The 23820-nt window shown below is 39.6% G+C and overlaps 1 protein-coding gene and 1 pseudogene across 1 annotated transcript; both read right to left on the reverse strand.

Moving 5' to 3' along the window:
• Nucleotides 1-385: 385 nt before the first annotated feature.
• LOC120289180 (kinesin-like protein KIN-13B) lies at nt 386-6510 on the reverse strand. Its single transcript, XM_039303720.1, is given in 13 exon segments — nt 386-934; nt 1289-1354; nt 1435-1798; nt 1886-2104; nt 2663-2965; nt 3055-3214; nt 3623-3704; nt 3812-3889; nt 4192-4293; nt 4506-4697; nt 5037-5105; nt 5108-5257; nt 5898-6510. Coding segments are annotated over 13 exon segments (2142 nt in total). The 5' UTR covers nt 6075-6510; the 3' UTR covers nt 386-754.
• Nucleotides 6511-20421: 13911 nt separating this feature from the next.
• LOC120289226 lies at nt 20422-21765 on the reverse strand (annotated as a pseudogene).
• Nucleotides 21766-23820: the final 2055 nt, after the last annotated feature.

A 23820-nucleotide genomic window follows, 5' to 3' on the forward strand; every position in this document is an offset into this window, starting at 1 on the left:
AGCTCACCACGAAAGCAAGTGCCGATGGCTAACAATTATATGAGACCATCGTTTTAGCATTGCGAGTCGGGCTAATTGACTGCATAAATCGTGCGCTATAATCAATAGAATCAGCAGCAAGTCCTTTGGCTCATTCAGCTCCAAGACATGAAACAGGCATCATTTTGTGACGATCAAACCGATGAATCTGACATCTGATAACAAGCGCTCTATATTTTCATCTGATCCTCATCACATCTCACCACATAAGCTTGTTGAGGTTTTGTTATATGCATACCTGGCACTTGACATTTACTGCAATAGATCTTCATGGTTTTTAAGGAACCGAATGAATGCTAAACAAGCCATATCATTGGCATCGATATACAGTTCTCTCAAATCAATGTGTGAATGCTACAAAAAAAATCATTTGATAATCAAATAAGAGAACTGATATTCTTTACAGAGCAGGCCATACCTCGAGTACATTAGGACATGCTCAAACTCCCTGTAAATCAGAGATACAGAATTATCAAATGCTTAACCCTGAAAGATGCTCCAACCTTGAATCTGGTTGAAGAAAATCAGAGATACAGAAATCCAATCCGGGCAGCAATGAGCTGCAGGAGAGACCAGTAAAAGAAAAGGTCTCCCAACTTCCTACCCACATTCTGAGTACATTGACCAAACATTGGATGACCAAACCATTGGTTGAGCCAATATCCTGCCTTATGTAACTTGGAAGGAACAATGGGCTGGTAATTTCCTCAGGAAACTAGTAACCAGATGAAGAAACTAAGACATTGTGATCCTTTAAACGCTTTTGAAAATGGGCCAAGCGGGTTTGCAGTTGACGAATGCCTGCAGCCTTCTGGGCAAGGAGGGAATTCAGTTTAGTGACGTAATCATCTAGCTGATTACCAGGTTGGTCTGCTTCAACTAGTAAGTCCATCTCCTGAAAAAGTAATAATAGTCAATGGCCATTCATTTGATATATTAAATTAACCATTCATTGGCGTACTTAATATATATAGGAGGGTACATGCTCCGCAAATTTAACAAAAATCACCAACAGTGCATGCATGATAAGGAAAATCAGATGGTGGAAATTGAGACATAATTCCAAATGACCATATGAGAATATTGTGCCTTCCGATAATGGAATCAAAGGCATTAAAACATCTGGTTGCATCACAAACTCCATCTTTGGACTAGCTACTCCATGCTTAAAGTGCATCAGGCAAATGCAGTGAGTATCAATCTCAGCATTCACTGAGCTATCAAAATTGCTAAATCAATCAAATAATACCTCTCTGACAATATTCATTGTGTCTTCCACTTGTTTTCGGTGAGCATTTACCAGATCTTCCTCTTCCTGAAAGCACAAACAGAAGCTTTTGAATCTGACAAACTTCCATTAAGAGTAGTCAAGCATAACTGTCACAGCACACTTACCTGTAAAAGAGCATCTAAATCATCACCAAAATGAGAGTTATTAGCATCTGATCTCTGCTGGTCCTTCCACTTTGTCTGGGCAAAACTAGGTTTCTGTAATTTTTCTTCTGGAGCAGCACGATTCAAAGAGTCAAGTTTCACATTGTTCCTCTTCCACTGTGTTCTTTCTGGTTCATAAAACTCTTCCGACACATCATAATCATCTCCACCTGTTTGTTCTGGCCACGAGGTGGTTATATCTTCCTCAAAGTTGGAAGCATTTGATGCAACAGATGGCAAAGGTAAGGTAGTTGATTCTTTTAGATTCGTAGTTGAAGATAGTACATCCTTCTTCGGATTGTTTCCTTTTGAGAGGCTCTTCACCCTGGAGAACAATTTGTAGGAAGCTATAATCAATTGAAAACAACCACATAACCTTTACAAGCCGCAATTCTCTGCTCGGATATTTTACCTGTCAGCATATCTTAAGGTATTGAGAGTATGCTCACAAGAACCAGAACTTGGAGAAATGCAGGATATCATGACAGTGCGAGAGTTGCCGACGAAGGAATCCCTGAGAACTTCGGTTAATTTGCTGCCTCTGAAAGGAATATGACCCTGGTCATTGTCCAGAGCTCTAATGCATTCCTTGAGTGCAAGTAGGCTCTTATTGATTTCTGCACCTTCCATTCTGCTCACACATATAAAGCAGTCAATACAACAACAAAATGGAACAGCATTCTCTAGTGCAACTATAACATCAGAAAAGTTATCCACAAATTGGCAGATGGATAGTGTTATAAACAGGTGGTATTTTTTATCTCTATATAGCATGGACGAGAAAATAACAATAGCACTTTTCCATTGGTGACTGCAAATCACTTCGATGAGTAACCCATATATTTCATGAGCAGAGTCAATTCCACAGGATACAGAAATTACAGACCAAACACATGCAACCCATCAACCTAAATATGTCGAAGTCAGACAACCACCATTCCCACTGAATTAGGTTCTGTGAATGTAACTTCAGATTGTTAGCTAGCACCTCTAACGAATAAGTCCAAGTATTTAAATATCAACTTCTATGCAATCATCATTTCATACCATCTGAATATCACAAATATTTTTTTAATGTGATAGAATAGTTTTGTCACTTTTCTGTGTCCATACACACTCAATGACTTGATAATAATTGTCTACAAGAGAGAACATCTTAACATGTAGCATGAAACAGAGGGTAAATTACCTTGTCTGTTTGTCATTGTCGGTAGTATCGGCACCACGTTCACTTCCTGCAAGATCAATGAAGGAGAGCTTGCCCACAAGACGGGGAGGCTTTGACTCGCTGCCATCAATTGACCTCTTGATGGCAAGCTGAAGTATGGCATGAGATCGGGACGATTCTTCATTGGCACCAGTTGTGCCAGTACTTCTAGTTGCACTGCCTTTCTCAATTAGTTCTTTAATTGTCTCCACATCAGAGACCCTATACTCCTGTAAACCTACAATGCATACTTGCTGCTTGCCATCCTCTCTCATGCAGAGTTTCCTGCAAATGTATAACCAAAGCTTTTAAACTCTAGTATATTTTTAGGCCAGAAATGACAGATATATAATCAGAAAACCTATGCAGCTTACTTCCGATCGCTCAGAAGATCATATAGTTTTCCTCCATATATTTCAAAGAAGCTGAAAAATAGTTGAAAGCCTTGGTTGCGGTAAGTGTGGTTCATCAACCTCAAAATGTCACGTGATGCTTTAAGGGGCAATGGTTTCATAGTGTAAGTTTTTCCACTTCCTGAAGAAAATATGACATAAACAAGATACAGTGAGAATTACACAAATAACACTCAGGTATTCAGGTATTATCTACAATTGAGTTCTACCACTCTTAACACATAAATTTCACAAGTATAACAAATCAGAATACCTTTTATCTACAGTTGAGTTATATCCAAATTCTAGAGGGAAACCAAAATGCTCTTGAATGACAACAAATAGCAAGATGCACATTCTCTCAGCAAATGAACAAGGGAAGCAACACATGACAACAATTCTGATGAAAAGATAGGTGAATTAGAGAAACTTGTTGTACTCTCAGTACATTCATATGGTGAAAAGCAGAAATAAGTGATTTCTTGAATGGAATGCAGCATGTGACTGGAACGTGACCAAGTCCATTAAGATGTCCAAAACCACGGTTTACCTGTCTGTCCATATGCAAAGCAAGTAGCCTTAGTTCGTTGAAAAATTATAGGAACTATAGGCTCCACAGTCTCATGGTAAACCTGCATAACCAAAATAGAAAACCAGAGAGCATAAGCGAAAGATTGCAATCTAAGAAGCGATTTCATCGGTATCTCTTGGTAGTACTTCAACAATGACCTGTACTCACTTCATCATTTGACACCTCCTCATTTAGTACAGCATCAAAAACAAATTCATGTTTTTCCACGTACTCAGTCAAGTCAACCTGAACATATAATCCAATAAGGTCAGTTCTCAGCAAAATGACGGCTGTGTTTCAGTCAAAGGCTGAAAATGAAGAAGAATATACACATGAAAAGATGAATGACAACATCTTCCCCCTCCCCCCCTCTTTTCCCACCTCCAAAAAAAAAAAAAAAAAAACCGGGGAAAAGAGAAGAAACAAAAAAGAAAAGGAATCACCATCACCCACTTATATAGTCATTGAAGATGTGAACTTCAATTACAATGTGTTCATGGTTTGAACATGTAATATTACTTGTGTATCTAATAAGCGGTAACAATCACCTTGAGTTTAGTCTCATGGACCGTAAGGGCATTAGAATGTGTCTCTACTATGTCTTCTTCATTTTTAGCCAATTCCTTCTTGTTAAGTGGCCTCTTTCGCACCTGTGTGTAGGAAAGAGATATTATAAGCACTGAAGCCAAAGAGACTTACTCAGATTGGAATGAAAAAGAAGAAGAAGAAAGAACAGTGCTTTAGACTAGAAAAGCAAATATGAACATTGTCAACTCAAAATAAGCCATTGGCTAATTGACAGGTATTACAAATTGGTTTGGCTTCAAACAGATGAAATAGATAAAGGAGTTGGAGAACATACCACAACTTTGATCTTTGCAACAGAACTATTTTTGTCCTTGTCTGCAGCAAAACTTTTCAACAGGTTATTCTCGGGTGGGGCACGAGCTCTCCCAGCCTGTTTGTTGTTTCGCATGTATGGTTCAGAATCATCAAAGCTTCTACCACGAGGATGATATATAGAAGGGCCATCCTGGAGGCTAGAAACTGGCAGCTGTTCCAATGATAGACACACAATAAAATTGTTGAAGTGAAATGATAGTCTTCCCAATATAATCTCCTAGTTCAAAATGTTTTACATCATTATGGCACCACATCTGAGATAAATGGATTGGTATTTCAGACAGGTTGGATGTCAAAGCAACCATTCTTCTCTCAATAGTCAAGCAATTTCTACCGGTACAATGTAAAAGCAGGTCACAAGCAGATATCCTAGAGAAGAGTACCTTGAACTTATTGTATTGACTAATGATGCAAGATGTAACTAAAGTCTTAAGCAAATATCAAAGCCCCCAATAAAGTGCAAGATTTCTTCATAAGATTAAAAGCCCACCTCAGGAAGAAGTTCGGTATCAAAAGAGTGTAGATCTAGGAGCCCAGGACTGAACTCACTTGGGGAATCCTCCCATTCTTTCTCTGGTTTGATGACCTTGTATTTGTGGGAGGTGTTAAAGGCTCCATGTAGAACTCATTCCCTCCATTATAGCTCCTCTGGGCATTCCGATACATTCGTGATCCCTGGCCTCCACCGCCGCCGCCATAGTAACCAAAGTCCTAATCAAGTTGCAAAGCCAAAAGCAAAGTGAAAGGCATGAATAATCTAAGTCCACACAATTGCACGTGATCCTCCAACTAAAGAGAGCTCTTCCAAAACCACAAGCTGCAAATGCTATCGCTTTCCCAGATAAAAACAACAATTGAATATTTTCTTCTTCACCATTACACTAGCACTTTGAGGAATGCTCCCAACTTGAATTCGAAAAATCAAGTATTCATCAAGGAAAGAAGAAAACAAAATCGTCATGCCACCAAATGCGTCTTGAAATGAACTCAATTCTTCAATAACCCCACTCTTAATTTTCCTTTTCCTTGGGAGAATCAAAACCACTAGAGACACCCTTGGTCATCGCGATATCCCATTCCATACAACACAATACATACATATACAAACGTCCTTAATCACTAAAGGTAGCTCCCATAACTTTAAAACCATAAGCATCGTCAAAAAACAGCCGCCCCAGTCACAAACTAGAGCCGGATCTATCGAGATCCAAAGACCCGAGGTCATCGCAATCGCCCTCATCCATCTACGCCGACAAATTCAATTCCGGACTTCCCTCTCCACTTCCCTTCGATTCCAGCCACAGCATTCGATCCGGCAAACCAGACGGAGACGAAATCGATAAGGAGTTACCTGAAGAGGAGGAGGAGGAGGACCGGACGGATTGGAGGAGGACTGCAGGTGCTGGAGGCCCGCGGACTGGAGCCACCTCCCGTTGGACGAGCTCTCGAAGAAGTTGTCCGAGTACTGCCGCTGGTGGTGCACCGCCGTCGCACCAGATCTCTGCACCTGCCTCCCCATTGTACTCATCTCTCTCTCTCCCTCTCCCTCCGCAACAAAACCCAAGAAAAATCACCTCAGCTCCAACAACCGCCCCCCAATCCGCTGCCGCCGGCAACGGGAATCGCCGCCCCCGCCCGCCGTCGTCCCGCGATTCCCGATCGAAAGGAGCTCGCGAAGCCCTCGCCCTCTCGAGAAAGTGGAGGTTTTAGAGAGAGAGAGAGAGAAGGTGAGGGAGCTAGAGAGAGAGAGAGAGAGAGTGAGAGAGATATGGGGAGTTAAATGCAGTGAAAGATCTTTTCACATGGAAGGTGCCGTCCTGCTGGTGGTCGCGCTCTCGCCTTTTGCCTTTACGGGGAGCAACGAGGCTGCCACCATTGGAGTGAATAGTGAGAGAAAGTAGAGAGAGAGAAAGTAGTGAGAGAGAGTAGAGAGAGAGAGAGAGCAATGCGAGGAGGAGTAAAAACGACGACTTGGCAAGATTGATGATGGAGAGGATGATGCCCTTCTGCTTCAATTTTCGAATTTTGAAGTTAGAGAGAGAGAGAGAGAGAGAGAGAGACGGGGTGCAGGACCGGCACGTGCGGCTCGGGGCGCGTGCACGTGCCACGGCTGTCTGTCGCTGTCCGATCGGTTGGGAAGAGAGCGTGAGCGGGGTAGTGCGACGGCGTTTTTGCGGGGGGTGGTCCCCACCGCTTTTTTTTGCGTGGCCGTCGTTTGAAATTTTTTGAAGGGGGCTGAGGGGCGGAACCGTCCCACATGGTGGGGACGGGCGCGACGCGTCGTTTTGATGGGTGAGTGTTTGTCGTTTTGAATCTCTCCTTTTCGTATCTTTAACTGCTCTGACCGAAAAAATTGGCAAGGGCGCGTTCTTCGTGGACTTCGGGCTCGTTCGTTTGTTGTTGTTAATGGGCTTTTTCGGCCCAGGTGAGGGGATTCGGATCTCCTGGTTCGGAGGGAGCGGGGCGGGGCCGCTAAGATCTTGATGATGCTAATAATGCTTGGTCAAATCATGACAAGTAGGGTCATGAGACGTGTCCCTGAATAATTACTTCACTCTAATTACCATTTTATCTCGGAGACTTGACAATTGGGTTCGAGAAAACCGATCCCTACAGTGAAATTATGGTTCGCATCAATTTTTACTTTCAAAAGTTGTCCGGTTCGTGAAAGAGTTACACCTTGTTAACACGTCATTGAGCTCATAAGTGCTACTCGCCAACCTTCGACAAGAGGGCCATCGGCCGAGTTAGTCATTATGGTTCACATCAACCGTCCTATAGCCGATGATACCGCTTGATGTCAATTGCCCCTTAGAGCTTTCTCATCCATTGAAGATAACGCTTTCCTATAATCAAAAGTTACTCTTCAAAATGAAAGAGGAACATGCCAATATGTCGGTCGATCAAGTAATAAACTCAACACTGGATTTTAAAATTACGATATTTGTGAAAAAAATACATCATGGCCAATGGTGGAATGGTTACTTACTATGACATCTATTGTATAAATTATTACAAATTCATCTGGAAAAGGTTTGCATTCTTAGGCTCCATTTTTTTACGAAAAATACTTTTTAGGAAGTTGTTTTCCAAATTTTCCGATATTTAGTTCTCGGAAAATAAACTAGTTAAGAGAAACATTTTCTGCCAATGGAAAAAAATTCAAAAGTGAGAAAAATATTTTCCAATATTTTCCATTCTCTTTCTTTCATCTCTAGACCAAGAACTTTCTTTCACAAAACATCTTTTCCTTTTATTTTTGTATTTTATTTTCTTTCTTTTATTTGCTTCTTCTTCACCTGATTGCCAGCCACGACTATGGTCCACCACCAGCAATGGGTGAGCTCAAGTCTTATTAGATACAGCAAGCTAAGGATGCTTAAGCCTCACCTGAGGTTTTCAGAGTTTGACAAGGTTCTAGTGACTTCGAGCAAGCTCAATCTCACCGAAATTTGGTGAGCTCAAGCCTCGTATGCTTGTGGCAAGACTTGAGCTTGCATGTGACCGATGATTGGCCAAGGAAGAAGAAAAAAAACAGAAAAGAAAAATAATCAAAAGTTGAATTTTTTGATAATTTTTCTCAAAAATCAAATCAAATACCAAATGGCAAGAAAATATTTTATAGTGTATTTTAGGTTTCAACCAAACACTAGAAAATATTGTTAGTTTGCTAGAAAATGGCTTCCTAAAAATATTTTCCAAAAATATTATATTTTTGCAAAACAAATAGAAAATATAACAATTAGGAGAGGCTAGCCTACCCCATGGCCCATCATTGGCAAAAGGAAGAAGAAAGGAAAAAAAGAAAAGAAAGAAAAAATCATCAAAAATAACAAAAAATTAAAGAATATTAAAATATTATTAAAAAAATTATTCACGTCAACATTCGTGGAGTCATGTAAGCCAACCGTTGTCCACGTCGGTAATATCCGACCAAATTGGTGAATGACTAAGGGTGCGTTTGGCACGCACCCTATTTCTATTCCCAGAACAGAAATTTCGTTTTTGTTGAAAACAAAAGGAACAAACGCGTTTGTATGCGTTTACATTCCTTTGTTCTTTTGTTCCCGAACAAAAAAACAAACAAACAACACAAAAAAGTTGTTTCTTGTTTAAAACAAAATCTAGAATACTTCTCTTTTTTCTTTTTTTCTTTTCTTCTTTTTTTCTTTTTTTTTTTTTTTGGCCGGCCTTGGCCATGGCGGCGACCGGCCGACGAGGGCCGGCGGCCTCACCCAGCCATGGTGAGGCTCGCCGCCCCCGGGCGAGGCCGAGCCCGGCCGTGGCCGGGCGAGCTCGAGCTCGCCCAAATCCGGCCAGCCGAGCTCGCCACGGCCGGCCCGAGGCCGAGCTCGCCCAAATGGCGGCGGCGGCTCGGCCTTGCCGAGCCACCGCCGTGTCGCGTCGCGTCGCAGCGGTGGCCCGGCGAGGCCGAGCCTCGCCGCCGCCGCCGGGCGAGCTCGACCTTGCCGGATCCGGGCGAGCTCAAGCTCGCCCGGCCCAAGGCGAGGCCGAGCCTCGCCCGGCCACGGCCGGGCTCGGCCTCGCCAGGGGCCGACGAGCCTCGCCGTGGGCGGGCGAGGCCGCCCCCCGCCGCCGGTTGCCGGCCATGGCCGAGGCCGGCGGCCGACCAAAGAAGAAAAAAAAAAAAAAAAGGAAAAATAAATAAGAAAATAGAAAAATAAAATAAAAATATTAAAAAAATAAAAGAAATAAAAAAATTATACAAATTTACCAAACGTGTTTCTATTTATTTTTGTTCCCTAACAAGTTTACCAAACGCGTTTTTTTTGTTCAAAAATTGTTCCCGAACAAAACACTTTTTTTTTTTTTTCATGGAACAATTTTTAAACAAAAACACAACCAAACGCACCCTAAATTGGCACTAAGTCAAGAGATTTAAGGCTAAATTGGCATAATTAAAAAGGATAGAACTAAATTAACACTAATGCAATGGATTTATGACTTTTCTAACAATTTTCCCAACCATGATATATTGATTACGCAAGAAAAACAATGCACGAGGATACAAGTTCCTTGGCCTGATTGATAATGGTTGGCTTGTTTTCTCATTTTAGCCAATTCCAGAACTTCATTATGCACAACATCAGGTTAACATGGGGATTCCCATGTCGCATTGCTCTCAAAATCAAAAAGAATCCGTGCTACTTACTATCGGTAATTATCGGTCACAACGAAAGTTACTGTTTCTATGAAAAGGTTGCAACATAAAGTCATCAATCTGCACACAAAAAATCTATTGATTGTAATTATTGATATATAGTCCAATTCATTTATCTTTTGCCTATTTGTCCAGTAATACTATGCTTACCTTTCTTTATACACGTGTATTAGTTCGCATAATGATGGAAACTCTAATAAGGTCGTGCTATGCAAGTTACCATAAGAGAGTTACATGGCATTGGTGCACAAGAGACGCTAAGGTAAATTTAATGATTATGGTTCAAATCGATCATTTCGTAACAAGTGCTGAACTCCTAATTGTACTTAGAGATAATTAATATTGGACATTTGTTTTTAGTCTTCTTACTTGGAAGAAAAATTGCCTACAATTGGTTATATGATTGATCATGGTCACGAGCTATTCTCATGGAGAGCACACAAAGCTAGGTAAAGCTAAAGAATTTAGTAATTATAGATATCAAAATAATGAATTCCATAGAAATTAAAAATTAATTTTTCCATAAATGGAGAGTAATTCAACTAAAGTAAGCATTGCTTGAGAGCGACTGAGTTTCAAAGTTGTTAGGCGTCTTGTTATTCTAGTTGTCAACTAACTACCAACTTCCATATTGAAAGACATAAATATGTCACCAGACTCTCCATTGATCCCATTTTCATTCTCTCCTCTGGCAATACTCTAATAATGATAATTCGTCAAAGCCAATACAATAATCTTGATACGATCGCACCCATGAAATAATAATTGCAATTTGCATAAAACCGGCATGTCAAAATAGTTTTTTCTTCCTTTTATTTGGGTAGCGAATGTCTATTGCGCTTGGATGAATCTATCAAAGAGCAGTGCCAAGAAGCTCAAAGACGTATAAAGTTTATTTACAAAATAATATAACTAGGTTTTATTTGTGGGTCATGTCAAGCTAAAATTTTTTTGGGTAATCTCAAACTGTCACGTAGGCCAAATTTCTCTCCATCAATTGGTTGCCACCTGTCCAATTGGGGGCCCACTTTTCAGTGAGCTCACCTCTTTCCATCTTTTATTTGGGATTTCAAAATTAAAAAAGTTAAAAATTAATTCAATTATCTCCTAATTGAATCGATGGACCCAAGAAGCATAAGGTAAGTCAGCTGGTCTAGGTCAATATAATGCTCTTTTCTTTCCCTCCCTTTGGTCTATTCATCAAAATCGAACTCTCCACCTTTAATTTGGGATTTAAGATTTAGAAAGTCAAAGAATTAACTCGATTATCTACTAGTTTAATCGATTAACCCAAAAAAAGCATAAGGTGAACATGTTCAATTGACCAATCAAAGTTAATATATTGCCTTTTTCTTTCCCTCCCTTTGGTCATCTTCATCAAAATTGAGCTCTCCATCTTTTATTTGAGACTTAAGGTTAAAAAAGTCAAAGAATTAATTTGATTATCTATTAGTTGAATTGGTTGACTCAAGAAGCATAAGGTAAGTCGATTCAATTGACCAGTTCAGATCAATATTCTACCTTTTTTCTTTCCCCTTTAGTAGCCTTCATCAAAATTAAGCTCTCCATCTTTTATTCGGGACTTAAGATTAAAAAAGTCAATGAATTAACGCGATTATCTACTAATTGAATCGATTAACCCAAGAAGCAAAAGGGAAGCCGGTTGACCATACAATGGCGCCATTTTATTGGAAAAATTGCTGACTTTGTTAAGAGAGTGGGGCATTGAGAGGAAAATTTTCAGTATCACATTAGATAATGCATCATACAATAACAATATGGTTGATATTTGGAAAAGTACACCTACTATGAGATCCTCTTTGTTGTGTGATGGGAAGTTTTTTCATGTACGTTGTGGTGCACACATTCTCAATCTTATTGTCCAAGAAGGTCTAAAGATGATTGATGGATCATTGCAAAATATTAGAGAATCTGTCAAATATGTGAGAGCTACACAAGGAGGAGAGCAAAATTTGTTGAGTGTATAACATAGTCTTGCTTGAAGACAGGTAAAAAAGTACGTCAAGATGTGGCTACTAAATGGAACTCTACGTACTTAATACTTGAAGGTGCTTTGGTTTTTGAACATGCATTTTTCCATTTGAAGCTAATTAATTCTAACTTTCTTACATGTCCATCACCTGAGGATTGGGTTAGAGTCAAGAAAATTGCATTCTCATTGTAACCTTCCTATGATATTTCTACTCTTTTCTCCAAAGTTAGACATCCCGCGGCGAATTTATATTTCTATGGAGTATGGCAGATTCAACTTCGTTTGATAAATGCAAGTGAGGATGTAGCTATTAGATCTATGGCCATGGCAATGCTAAAGAAGTTTGAAAAATATTGGAAGTGTTATAGTGTTGTCTTGTCTTTTGCTGCTATATTAGATCCTTGCTATAAGCTACACTTATTAGAATTTTGCTATTTGAAGTTGGAGATGGATGATCATGTGGAATTTGTACGAGCATTCGAGAAAAGCTTTATATGCTTTTTGATGAATATGTGACCTCTACATCGAGAGATGATTGCTTTACATTTTCAATTAGTCGAGGTAACATTTTGGTTGAGGACATTGTCGAAAATATTGGGGACAATCTTGATGAGTATGATGCATTTGAGAGTGAACACTTTGGCTCGCAATCTACTAAGTCACAATTGGATTTGTATTTAGAAGAGCCCGGGTTGATAGAAAAAAATTCCCTCATCTCAATGTCCTTGATTATTGGAAAGCTAATTTACATCGATATCCGAGTTATCTCTCATGGCACGTGATTGCCTCAGAGTTAGCGTTTCGCATTGGAGGATGCATCCTAAATAAATATCGTAGTTCCCTTTTGCCTAAAAATGTGGAGGCCGAGCTATGCACTAGAGATTGATTATTTGGAGTTCCGCCTGAGGAAGATCTTGATGATGAGTCTCTCATTGTCGACTTCCAAGACTATTTGCATTAGGTACTTTCTTTTATTTATAAAGTTCGCTATTAAATTATCTCTTTTGTCTCCAGATTTAGTCTAGCATGTTAAAATGGTTTTTGTCTTGTTCTTGCAATATTGTAGGTTCTTAAGGATCAATGTGTTGAGTTAATGTCTATGGAAGTTCTCATATATATATATCCGAACATTAAATGCTAATGCAACATAATAATGAAATTCATGTGCCTATTGCATTCCATATGATGGAGTTTTGATTTAGGCTTGTAAATGATTTTACATTATTTGAAAAACTATAGCTTGGTGGTGCATAACTAAATGCTCTTTTGTTCTTGTTGTGTTGTTGCACATGTAAATTGTAGGCAATGCTGCAAAATCTGTTGATTGCCAAATATTGAAAAGATAACTCAGCTAAAAGAACAAATTGCAACACTTGAGAAGCGTGAAGAAAGGTTTGTGTTACATGATACGTTTGTTCTCAATATTCCATATTCATTGCCTCATGGATGATACAATATGGCATAGGTACAAGACTATCTTTGCAGACCGAACTTTAGTGTTTCGACGGGCATGTTGTGAGCTTTTGGTTATAAGGTGCCTTCTCTGTACTTGTACCATGTTTTTCTTCTGATATGGCAGTTGACTTCTTGGTAAATTGCAAATATCTATAGAAGCTTTCACAGTTTAGGAAGCTGATTAGGGTGGCCAACCATAAACAAGTTGTACTATGTTTAATTAGTCCATGTGAACATTTTTACATTGTTTCATTATGACATGGAGGGGAGAAGATTTATGGGGATTTGCAAGTTGGGGAGGCATATGTAAGTATTTTCTTCCCATGAAAAGTTATACGTTAATCGAAGAAGAGCTTCATCTCATTGTTAAAAGATGAACTGTAATTGGTGTCGGGTTTAAAATTTTCTAAATCATCATATTTGGGACTTGATCATGTTTTGCACTTGGTTGACCCGTATGAAGTCGACTTAGTCCGGAAGGAGGGAAGGGTGATAACCGTATGTGAAGAAGTTTTTGAGCATTACATCTTTTCATCTGTCTTTCCGGATTTCTAGGAGAGTGGACAGTTTTGTTTGAATTACAGATATAGCTATAGAATTATTTTCTTTAAACGAGCGAGATTCTTATTAAGAGAAGCGTTTGCTTTCAATTCCAGATTTGATGAAGCTCGCATAAATCCGATTTGCGAAAGACCATTTTCATTCTTGCCTTTGCGGATGTTTCACATTGCGTTTTCAATTCAATAGTATGCTCACTTTAAATAAGAGAAGCATGTGCATAGTTTAATTCTTCATAAATATTTTAATTTATAGGTTTTTTTAACATTTTATTTATTTTATTTATTATTTTTTAATTTAATTTGAGATTTTTATCCAATTAGCATATAGCTTAAAGTGAGCGCGGGTTTTTCTAGAATATTAGTGGGTTTTAGCAATATGGGTCGGGTCGTATGGGTTACTAGATTTACACTAGAAGAATACGTGTCAAAACGGGTAAAATGGGTCAAATATGGGTCGAACCATTTTTGACCCAACCCATACCCGACCCGACCCACCAATTTGATGGGTATAGCCGGTTCAATTGATCGGTCCAGTCAATATATCACCTATTTCTTTCCCTCACTTTGGTTGTCTTCATCAAAATCGAGCTCTTCATCCTTTACCCGAGACTTAAAATTAAAAAGTCAAAAAATTAACTCAATTATCTCTTAATTGAATTGTTTGACCCAAAAGTGGAAGATAAGTCAATTTGATTGAACAGTCTAGGTCAATATATCACCTTTTCTTTCCCTCCCTTTGGTTGTCTTCATCAAAATCGAGTTTTCTATCTTTTATTCAAGACTTAGGTTAAAAAAGTCAAAGAACTAACTCGATTATCTCTAAGTTGAATCAATTGACCAAAGAAGCAAAAGGTAAGCTACTTCGATTAATTAGTCCAAGTCAATATACCGCCTATTTCTTTTCCTCCCTTTAGTCGTCTTCATCAAAATCGAGTTCTCCATCTTTTATTCAGTACTTAAGATTGAAAAAGTCAAAAATTAACTCAATTATCTCCTTATTGAATCGATTGACCCAAGAAGCAAAAGGTAAGCCAGTTCAATTGATCAATCCAAGTTGATATACTGCCTTTTTCTTTCCCTCCCTTTGGTTATCTTCATTAAAATTGAGCTCTCCATATTTTATTTGGGACTTAAAATTAAAAAAATTAAAGAATTAACTCGATTATTTCATAATTGAATTGATTGACCCAAGAAGCAGAAGGTAAGCAGGTTTAATTAACTAATCTTGATCGATATCTTATAGGAGGGCTAGGACAACCGGCTACATCACAAGGGTCATAAAGAGCAAAACAAGCTGCAAGCTCCACCATGAGCACAACAAGAAATAATGGACTTGGATTTTCCTATACTCGGAGGAAGGCTAGAACAACAACCTGGACAACAGGGCCACTACAACACAAGCTCACTTGTTGAATTTATTCTTTTATTCCATAAGCTTTTTTAAAGCCAAAATTTATCATTTTGATTGTTCAAACTTTACTACCATAATGTACTTGTTTGTTCAAACTTGGTATATACTCATTTGATTTATTAGCTTTTAATATGTAAAACCTACTCAATGTCCAGATTCAGAATGTACTCATTTGGATATTCAAACCGCAACGACCAGAATATGATTATGTCTTATTTCATATGCGGTTATTTGACTAATTATTAAATTGAATTGAGTTGAGATATGTGTACTATACTTGTGAGTATACGTATATCATTGCTTAAATGAGATTAATGTGATTCCATCACTTGTATAGAGGTGATCGACGATACCTTGCGGTGGAAGTTCGCAGAATGCGCCAATGGTTGGGATGCCCCAAGAAGTGTTTCGAGATATCTCGGAAGTCAATATTGCCCCTTTGATAGGGATATCTGTTTGATAGGGATATCTGTGATGAAAGTTTACGAGAAGCCTTGAAATTGAGATGCCAAGTAGTTTGGATGCCCTAAAAGAGTTCGGGAGAAGAAAATATTAATGAATAAAATATATTGTTATGTGTAGAACTAAACATTGCTTAAACTTTACCCAAAAAAAAAAAAAACATTGCTTAAATGGTTTGTTCGTGTGAAATATGGTGCACATATACATGAATCGGATGGACATATTGTTGGTTAACAATTTATGTGGTAAATGAAAATAGAAGGTAAAGTCTGTTTGGGTTTGTATCACACCTATTAAATGATTATGCATTCATTTTGTATATACTAGGTGAAGTAGTAAGAGGATTTTTCTAATATAAAACTATTGATTTCATTTACTAAACTTTGACTCATTCTTTTCATTTTTCAGACATGTAATGGACACACTTCAACCTTTATGCTATAGAGTCCCTATGTATTATGAAACTTTCGTGCTTGAATCATAGTTTGGAATAATATATATCAAGTGTAGTTCTACGGTATGGGTTGATATAGGAGATTTTGCGAAGTGGGTTCCTTTTTGATTCGTCACCTAGTACCGAAATCTTGATGGAAAGTTTGTTGGTCCGTTGAGTGGCTTCGATCTAGACGATGAGGACGAGCTATCGACCCATAACTTTAGTTTGGATATTTGTACAGGTAGAACTTTGGAAATATAGTATAATATAATATGGAGATAGGCCTCCCTACCCCTACCCAAACTTCTGTCTTTTGCTTATGATGTAATGAACTTGTGAACTCATACGTGGTATAAAAAAAAAAAAAAAAATAAGTATGTTGGTTATATTTGTAAGGCTTTAATTATTAAAAGAATACTCATAAATTTTTAATTACTCTTATGCATGTTAAAAAGAGAGTAATAATACAAGAATGACATGTCGGTGACATTCTGGGTGTCATAGGGCGAGCACCTACTTCTGCATCCGGATGCATTCACACCAAAATAGGTACATTTGTTACAAATGTGCCATTTAGTTTCTACTAAATTGGACTGACACCACAAAATACCACAAACTAGTACACCTTTAACAAATCGATATATTTATCAATTGTCACGTATCATCTAACTTAATAATTTGAAAATAAAGTTTATCAGAAACTAACGAAGGGTCGGCAAAGGCCAATGGGGGTTATCAGGGCCTTGGACAGGGTTGGCAACCCTCACCGACCACACCCACACCTAGATCTAAGCGAGGGCGTGGCAACCCCGCCCAACTATGGTGGCCCTTGGCAAGGGCTGCCAGACCACGTTGAGGGCCACCACGACCGGGTGAGGGTTTGAGGGCCACCACGGTGAGGGTTGCCGAGCGCTGCCTGAGGTTAGTGATAGTTGCTGGCCTTGGCAAAGGACCCAGCGACCCTTGCTGATCCTCATCAAGCCCTTTGCCAGCCCTTTCTAGCAATGGGGGGCGGGCGGCAAAGGAATCTACCCTTGCCTTAGCTACTTTTTTGTGTTTTTAAAAATATTTATATTTTATTTAATTAAGCTTTTGGTTAAAAATTAGAATTAAATCCAAAACGATGTCGTTTAATTTGGTGTGTCATGTTTTAGCCATGCCATCACCATAGTAGGAGAGACAAAATATTTAAAAAGCTGCGTCACTATTTTCGGTTAGTTTATTAATTGCACTTTTTATAAGTTTTAAAACTCAATTGTACTTTCGTGACAAATTTTAGAATTTCGTTTAAATATGATCAAAATATATCCGTAGGGTATAGATTATATCTTCATGTAGAAAGAATGAGACGCTAGTATCATCAGCAGACATCTTATAACATTCTCCTCCTCACTTTAGAGGAGTTGGTTCGTAGTTCGTTGACGTGCCATCTTTGTCGTTGCTCGTCTTGTGGCTGCTTTGTCTTGATTTCTCCTAGGCATTAATTCATGAAAGAGTCAGATTCCAATGCAGTACAGAGATGGTCAAATACGCTGCCGGTGAAATCTTGTCTGCGCTTACTGTCAAATAATCAATTGATGATCAATTTTGTGATCCTTGCAAACTGTTTAAAGCATGCATCTTGGAGGTTCAGACCTTTATGAACTAATGATATTCCATTTTACTTAAGCATAGCGGGTGACATCAAAACCATGTTGCGATGTCTTGTGTGAACATACTTGTACCGTATCATTCTGTTGGCTATTTCACTTAGGTTGCAAATTTACTGCAAAGGTTCTCAAAAGTTGCGTAAATCCAAAAGTGACGGCAAATCATGGTGATGGGTATGTTCTTACTGCTATACTGAGATAAAGGTGCGCCGAAAAACGCTAGTTACCATGTTTGAGGGCTTGCTTCTTTGTGCTCGATGCTTTTTAACTGTAGAAAGGTGTACAGCTGTAACTATGTGAAGTTCATCCTCTAAGAGTAATCTCGGAGGAAACTAGTAACCAGAAAAAGAAACTAAGACATTGTGATCCTTTAAACGCTTTTGAAAATGGGCCAAGTGGTTTTGCAGTTGACGGATGCCCGCAGCCTTCTGAGCAAGGATGGCATTCAATTTAGTGATGAAATCATCTAGCTTTTTGCCAGGTTGGGCTGCTTCGACTGGTAAGTCTATCTCCCGAAAAATGTAAGAACAATGAACGGTCATTCATTCGATTACCTAAAAACGTGCATTTGCGTTCTTATTATATTTTGGAGGACACATGCTCCAAATATCTAGTAAGAATCACCAACACTAAATGCATGATAAGGAAAATCAAATGGTCTAGTTGCGACATATTTCCAAATGACCATATGAGAATTTTGTGTTTTCCAATCATGCAAATATAGGCATTAAAACATCTAGTTATATCACAAACTCCATCTTCGGACTAGCTACTCCATTCTGAAAATGCATTAGACAAATGCAGAGTATCAATCTCAGCATTCACTGAGTTAGCAAAAATGCTAAATCAATCAAACAGTACCTCTCTGACAATATTCATTGGGTCTTCCGCTTTTTACTAGTGAGCATTTACAGATCTCCCATTCCTGAAAGCATGTACAGAAGCTTTTGAACCTGACAAACTTCGATCAAGAGTAGTCAAGCAGAACTGTCACGGTGCACCTACCTGTAAAAGAGCATCTAAGTCATCGCTAAAATGAGAGTTATTAGCGCCTGATCTCTGCTGTTGGGTCCCAAATGGATCCCAGCAACTGAAGTGCTCGAATATGTGTATGTAGGATGTGCTTAAGATAAAGACAATGCTTTTGTATAATTAGCTTTTACCAACTCTTCTTGCCCTTATCTTTGCATCTTACTCAATGCCACTGAGCTTTAGGCAAACCAGCAGTCTAACACAAAAGATGTTACGATTACCACTGGAGACCTCCCAAGCCAGTTTCCACTGAATTTCATTCTTCTTTTTGCCAAACGAAAGAAATAAAACGTCTCTGAGATTTACTAAAGCAATGTCCTGTCTGGTGGACTGTACTGCTTAGGCCTTTGAGCCTTCATAAATGTGGTACTACGAACTCTGATCAAAATTTATCAGAGAGTCACCAACAATTTAAGAAGGCGCATTTTTAGACTGAGAAAGCAAACAGACAGAATTCTTGTGTGGGGATGAAAAAGAAAGCCCAGAAAACAAAAAATCTCTTAAAGACTCCTCTTGCCTTTGTCTTTAGGTAACCCTGAGAAACCTTCTCCTGTCGTTATCTCATATCTCTGCTCTCTCTCTTATCACTACACTGGTATAAAACACTGAAAAAAAAACATGGGCGAAAAGAAGAAACCCGCCAGTTTTGTGTAGAAATCTTGCTAAGAGACTCCCATTGAGAAAACCAAGAACTTCTTCTGCAACCAGACTCGTGAATCTCAAGTCTTTCTTCTTTGGAGGCTACCAAAAGCTGCCCCCACCACCCGCATTCCGCCCATTTTCTTGTGGCAGCAGCAGAGATAAAGACCCTCAGATGGAAAAAAGTTCTATGCTGATTTCTGCAATGAGTGGGAGTATGATTTTGACAAAGGCAGGACCAAATTCAGAAGGATGCCAAAGAGCAGGTGAAGGACGGTGAAGATTCATGCAGTGACAGATACGAAGCATGTGAACCATCAGAGTCCTATCAAGAACAAGCAACTTGGGGAAGGAAACAGAGGAAAGACACAGAAGAAGAAGAAGAAGAAAGTGGTTGGTTCCGAGTTTGTGAAAACGGAGGAAACAGAGAGAGTAGATGCAGGAGGGTTAGTATTAGCAAAGAGAACGAAAGAGTTGGAGACAATGGACATGAGTCATATGGATCAAGTGTTGGACATAGAGGAGGCACTGTACTATTACAGTATTACTCAAACCGGTCTCATGCATTAAACCATCCATTTCTTGAAATGCTGAGCTCATCACACGAAAGTTAGTGCCAATGGCTTATAATGGAGACCACTATATCAGCATTGCAAGTCTGGCTAGATCGACTGCATAAATCATGTATGATAGCCAACAGAATCAGCTGTACATCCATTGGCTCATTCCGCTTTTAGACATGAATACAAAGATATCATTTTTTAACGATCAAACAGATGACTTTAACATCCAATAATAAGTGCGCTATGATTTCATCTGATCCCATCACATCATGCCTGTGTGCATATGACAAAACCTCAACAAGCTTATGTGGCGTGATGTGATGAGATCGCGCCCATGAAAACCATGAATCCTGTTGCACTAATAGTTTAATGCAATAGGTATTCGTGGCTTTTAAGTTTAAGGAACTAAACAAGCCATATTATTGGCATTGATACTTTTTTTCGGCTCTTTTCATAATTTTTTACTATGGAAAGGTACATAGCAATAACCATGTGAAGTTCATCCTCTAAGAGTAATCTTACTGCAATCCTGGGAAAGTAATCCTGTACAATCATGTGGGATTCATCCCTTTATACATATTTAAGTAACACTTGCTAGCAGCTAGATAGCCTGTGGTGATGGCCAACAATCCGAAGCATCCGCTAGTTTTCCCAGATTGCACTCTCTTGTTGGATGCTGATGCTACTCTTGTTATTAAAGAAGCACCTGAGAGCGAGTTCATAAGCAGTGAAAATCGCACCATTCACGAAGAAAGCTCTGACAACAGCAGTTCCTAGGCCTCGCCAGAGCACGCCGTATCCTTCCTCTTTCACACTTCTACGCAGACAATCGACTATGCCACTATATTGCACCGGTGAGAGGTGGGATTGAGCTTGCAGCCTTGTCTTCACAACGTCTAAGGGATAGCAACAGATCCAACTTGCGACTCCTGCTAGACCTCCCGCTGTAATCATTGTCCTAAAGCTCTCCTGACCATCTTTTCTGCATCCAGGGTGGAGCTTCTCTCTCATGTACTCGTATGTCCAGAAGTAGACCCCATGGGATGGCGCATCTCGAAGTACGGTGATGGTCAAGCCTCGGTACATACCTCTTAATCCTTCTCTTTGAAATATGCTTTTTGCAACACTCATCGGTCCATTATGTTGGTTATACAGCTCATGGGAATTAGCACAGGCTCTGTCCTGCAACTGAAGGCGGATCTTAACTAGTTCAATGGGAGTTAGCATCAGACTTTGCAGGGCACCGGTGCCGATGCCTCCTAAAGCGACTCCTTGGTAGGAAGGAGGGTCTTGGGAAGACCCAGACTCACCAAAAGCGCGGGATAGGATAGCGTAGGATTGAAAAGCCATGGCATTCTGCAGATTTCATGGATCAGTCAAGTTCAGTTGTCTTAACTCGAGTAAAAATGGCAAGTCGTTATCAGTTGAAAAACAGCACCGATGTTTTCATAAGGTATTGTGTCTAGATTATCAACATCTGAGAGTACGCTTCGCATACATATCAAGAGATCTTATGTCAAGGGAGTGAAGTCAATAACAGTTTGATCTCAGAAAGAATTGTTTACATGATAAAGGAGTGAGAGAGAGTTTCCAGACAAAAGATGACCTGAAAGGTGACAGTAGCCAAGGGTGCACCCATGCCCCTATAAAGAGCACCCGGCCCCTCATTGCCGATGATGCTGCGAAGGATGCCGAAGGCAGAGCCAGCCCGACTGCTGCTGCCGAATCCGGAGAGTATCAAGCGGATAGCCAGATAAAATACCATGACCCCGCCACATCCACCGGCCACGAATTCTCTACCCCAATTGCTCGTAAGAAACTCCGGCCAGAAATCCATTATATTTTGCTCATTCCCAGCCCAACTCTCAGACATATAGCCCCCTAAAAAAAAAAAAAAACAAGAAGAACCCTCGTGCCAAATCTTTGCCAACTTATATATTATTTTCCAAGACTCAACTCTTTCTTCCTGCCCTCACCAACTAGAATCACTTCTCTGCTCTCGTAATGCCAGAGCTCTCAATCTTAAGGTACCGAAAAGAAAGAAAGAGATGCATTCAGAGATCAATCAAAGAGCACTTGATAAAACAACTGCTTCCTCACAAAACTTCATCAAGATAGCCAGTTGACAATGAAAAGCACTGCACCCTCTCTCTCTCTCTCTCTCTCTCTCTCTCTCTAGGATTGAGTGTGTGGTGGTTCTTCCTCTGTTTTTGCCCCCTCTTTCCTCTGTTTTTTGCGAGGGGTGGGGGTGGCTAATTGCAGAGGGGAAACAGAGAACGAAACTCTCAAGGCCTGCGTGAAGAAGGTCCGCAACCGAAGCGGCTTATAACCGGAACCGACCAGTCAATGAGGTCACTCGCCACTTGGACGCCAGCGGGTGCCTCACACGTGGCGAGGCCGTGAAGTGGACCCCAGCCGTAATCTCATGTCCCCGATTGCTTGTGATCCCACTCCGTCCGGACCGTCGGATCATTCGCGTCCCACCGAGACCCACACGATCCAACGGCCCGATATGAGATGAGCTCGCGTGCCGGGCGCGTAGGAGATTATTTGGATCGCGTGGTGGTGCTTCTTGACGCCTTAGTGTTTTAAACCGTGCTTTCCGCTTCAACCAATGCGAGTTGTTTTCGGTGTGGAAGCTGACTCGGTGTTGCAGAACCGATTTTTTAGAAGGAAAGATAAAATTAAAAAGAAAGGACGAGGAGGAAGTCGAGTAAAATAGCAAAAAGAATAAAAAAAAAAGACTTAAATCATCGTGGCATAAATATAATAATCAGCCTAATTTTTATTTCAATCGTTCTTCAGAAAAAATAAAAAATTTTAAAAAAGACTCAACGCTAAAGATTGGCTGGACTTCGATTTTGCTTTTTTTGTTTATTTATTTTCTCTTATATTATATGACAAGCAATGGGATTTGGATGTTTGTGTTGTGTGGATCGCATCAACGTCCTCGTCTCCTCTGGCTGAGGAGAGGACGCAGGAGCTTTTGCCCCTTTTCGATTGTGGACGACAATCCATCATCCACTAATGACGTCAGGTGGACCGCCGAGAATATCCATTATCGCTCCTAGATAGATGACTTTATTTGGATCCTCGTATCCACTTCAATACATTTGTTGGGGACGAATCATAGAATCCATCGAGATGCGAATCTTCGCTCGTGAAATTTGCACAGTGGCCGCTCAAAAATAGCAACAGTTTAAGTCTACGAGGCCCTTGCGTGCCGATCAGCCCATAATCTGTGACTAAATAAGTTGTAAACTTTTTTTATGATCCACTAATACGCACATTATGTTTAAATCATTCACTCAATATAACAAATATATTTATGACCCATTAAGATTGTGATTAGATCCCTCACAAATACAAGGGCTATAGCTCAATTAGTCATTTTCCACATGCATCAATGTTTTTTTTTTTTTAAGTTAGAATACTTAAAAAATAAATTATACGTTAAATACGATAGTTTAAACTTTTGCAACGGTTGGCAATAGTCACATAATTTCACAATCGTATGGCAAATACTACAAAGTCTCTTGTTTCTTTCATCGTACAAATTTCTTATTTACCACTCTCGACTATAATTCCACTCCAATACCATGCCATTGAACTTGCAAAAAATGAGGAGCGATGAAAAAAGAGGGCAAATTAAAAATGAAGCACATGAACAAATGATCCAGTGGAATTTGTCAAAATGCAAACTCTTACATGTGAGAAGGAGGTGGGGGATCATTATCTACATTTCTTTAGAGAGATTAGGTGAAAATAATTTATTTTCAGGTGTGGCTTTCTCATGTTATTCCGAGAAGATAGAATAAAAGTGGCGAGAGTTTAAAGGAGGAATAAAAATGAAACTTGACGATAGCGATTCACGCGATTGGAGAGCTCTCGG

This window comes from Eucalyptus grandis, chromosome 10, assembly GCF_016545825.1.
Source record: "Eucalyptus grandis isolate ANBG69807.140 chromosome 10, ASM1654582v1, whole genome shotgun sequence".
Classification (NCBI taxonomy): domain Eukaryota; kingdom Viridiplantae; phylum Streptophyta; class Magnoliopsida; order Myrtales; family Myrtaceae; genus Eucalyptus; species Eucalyptus grandis.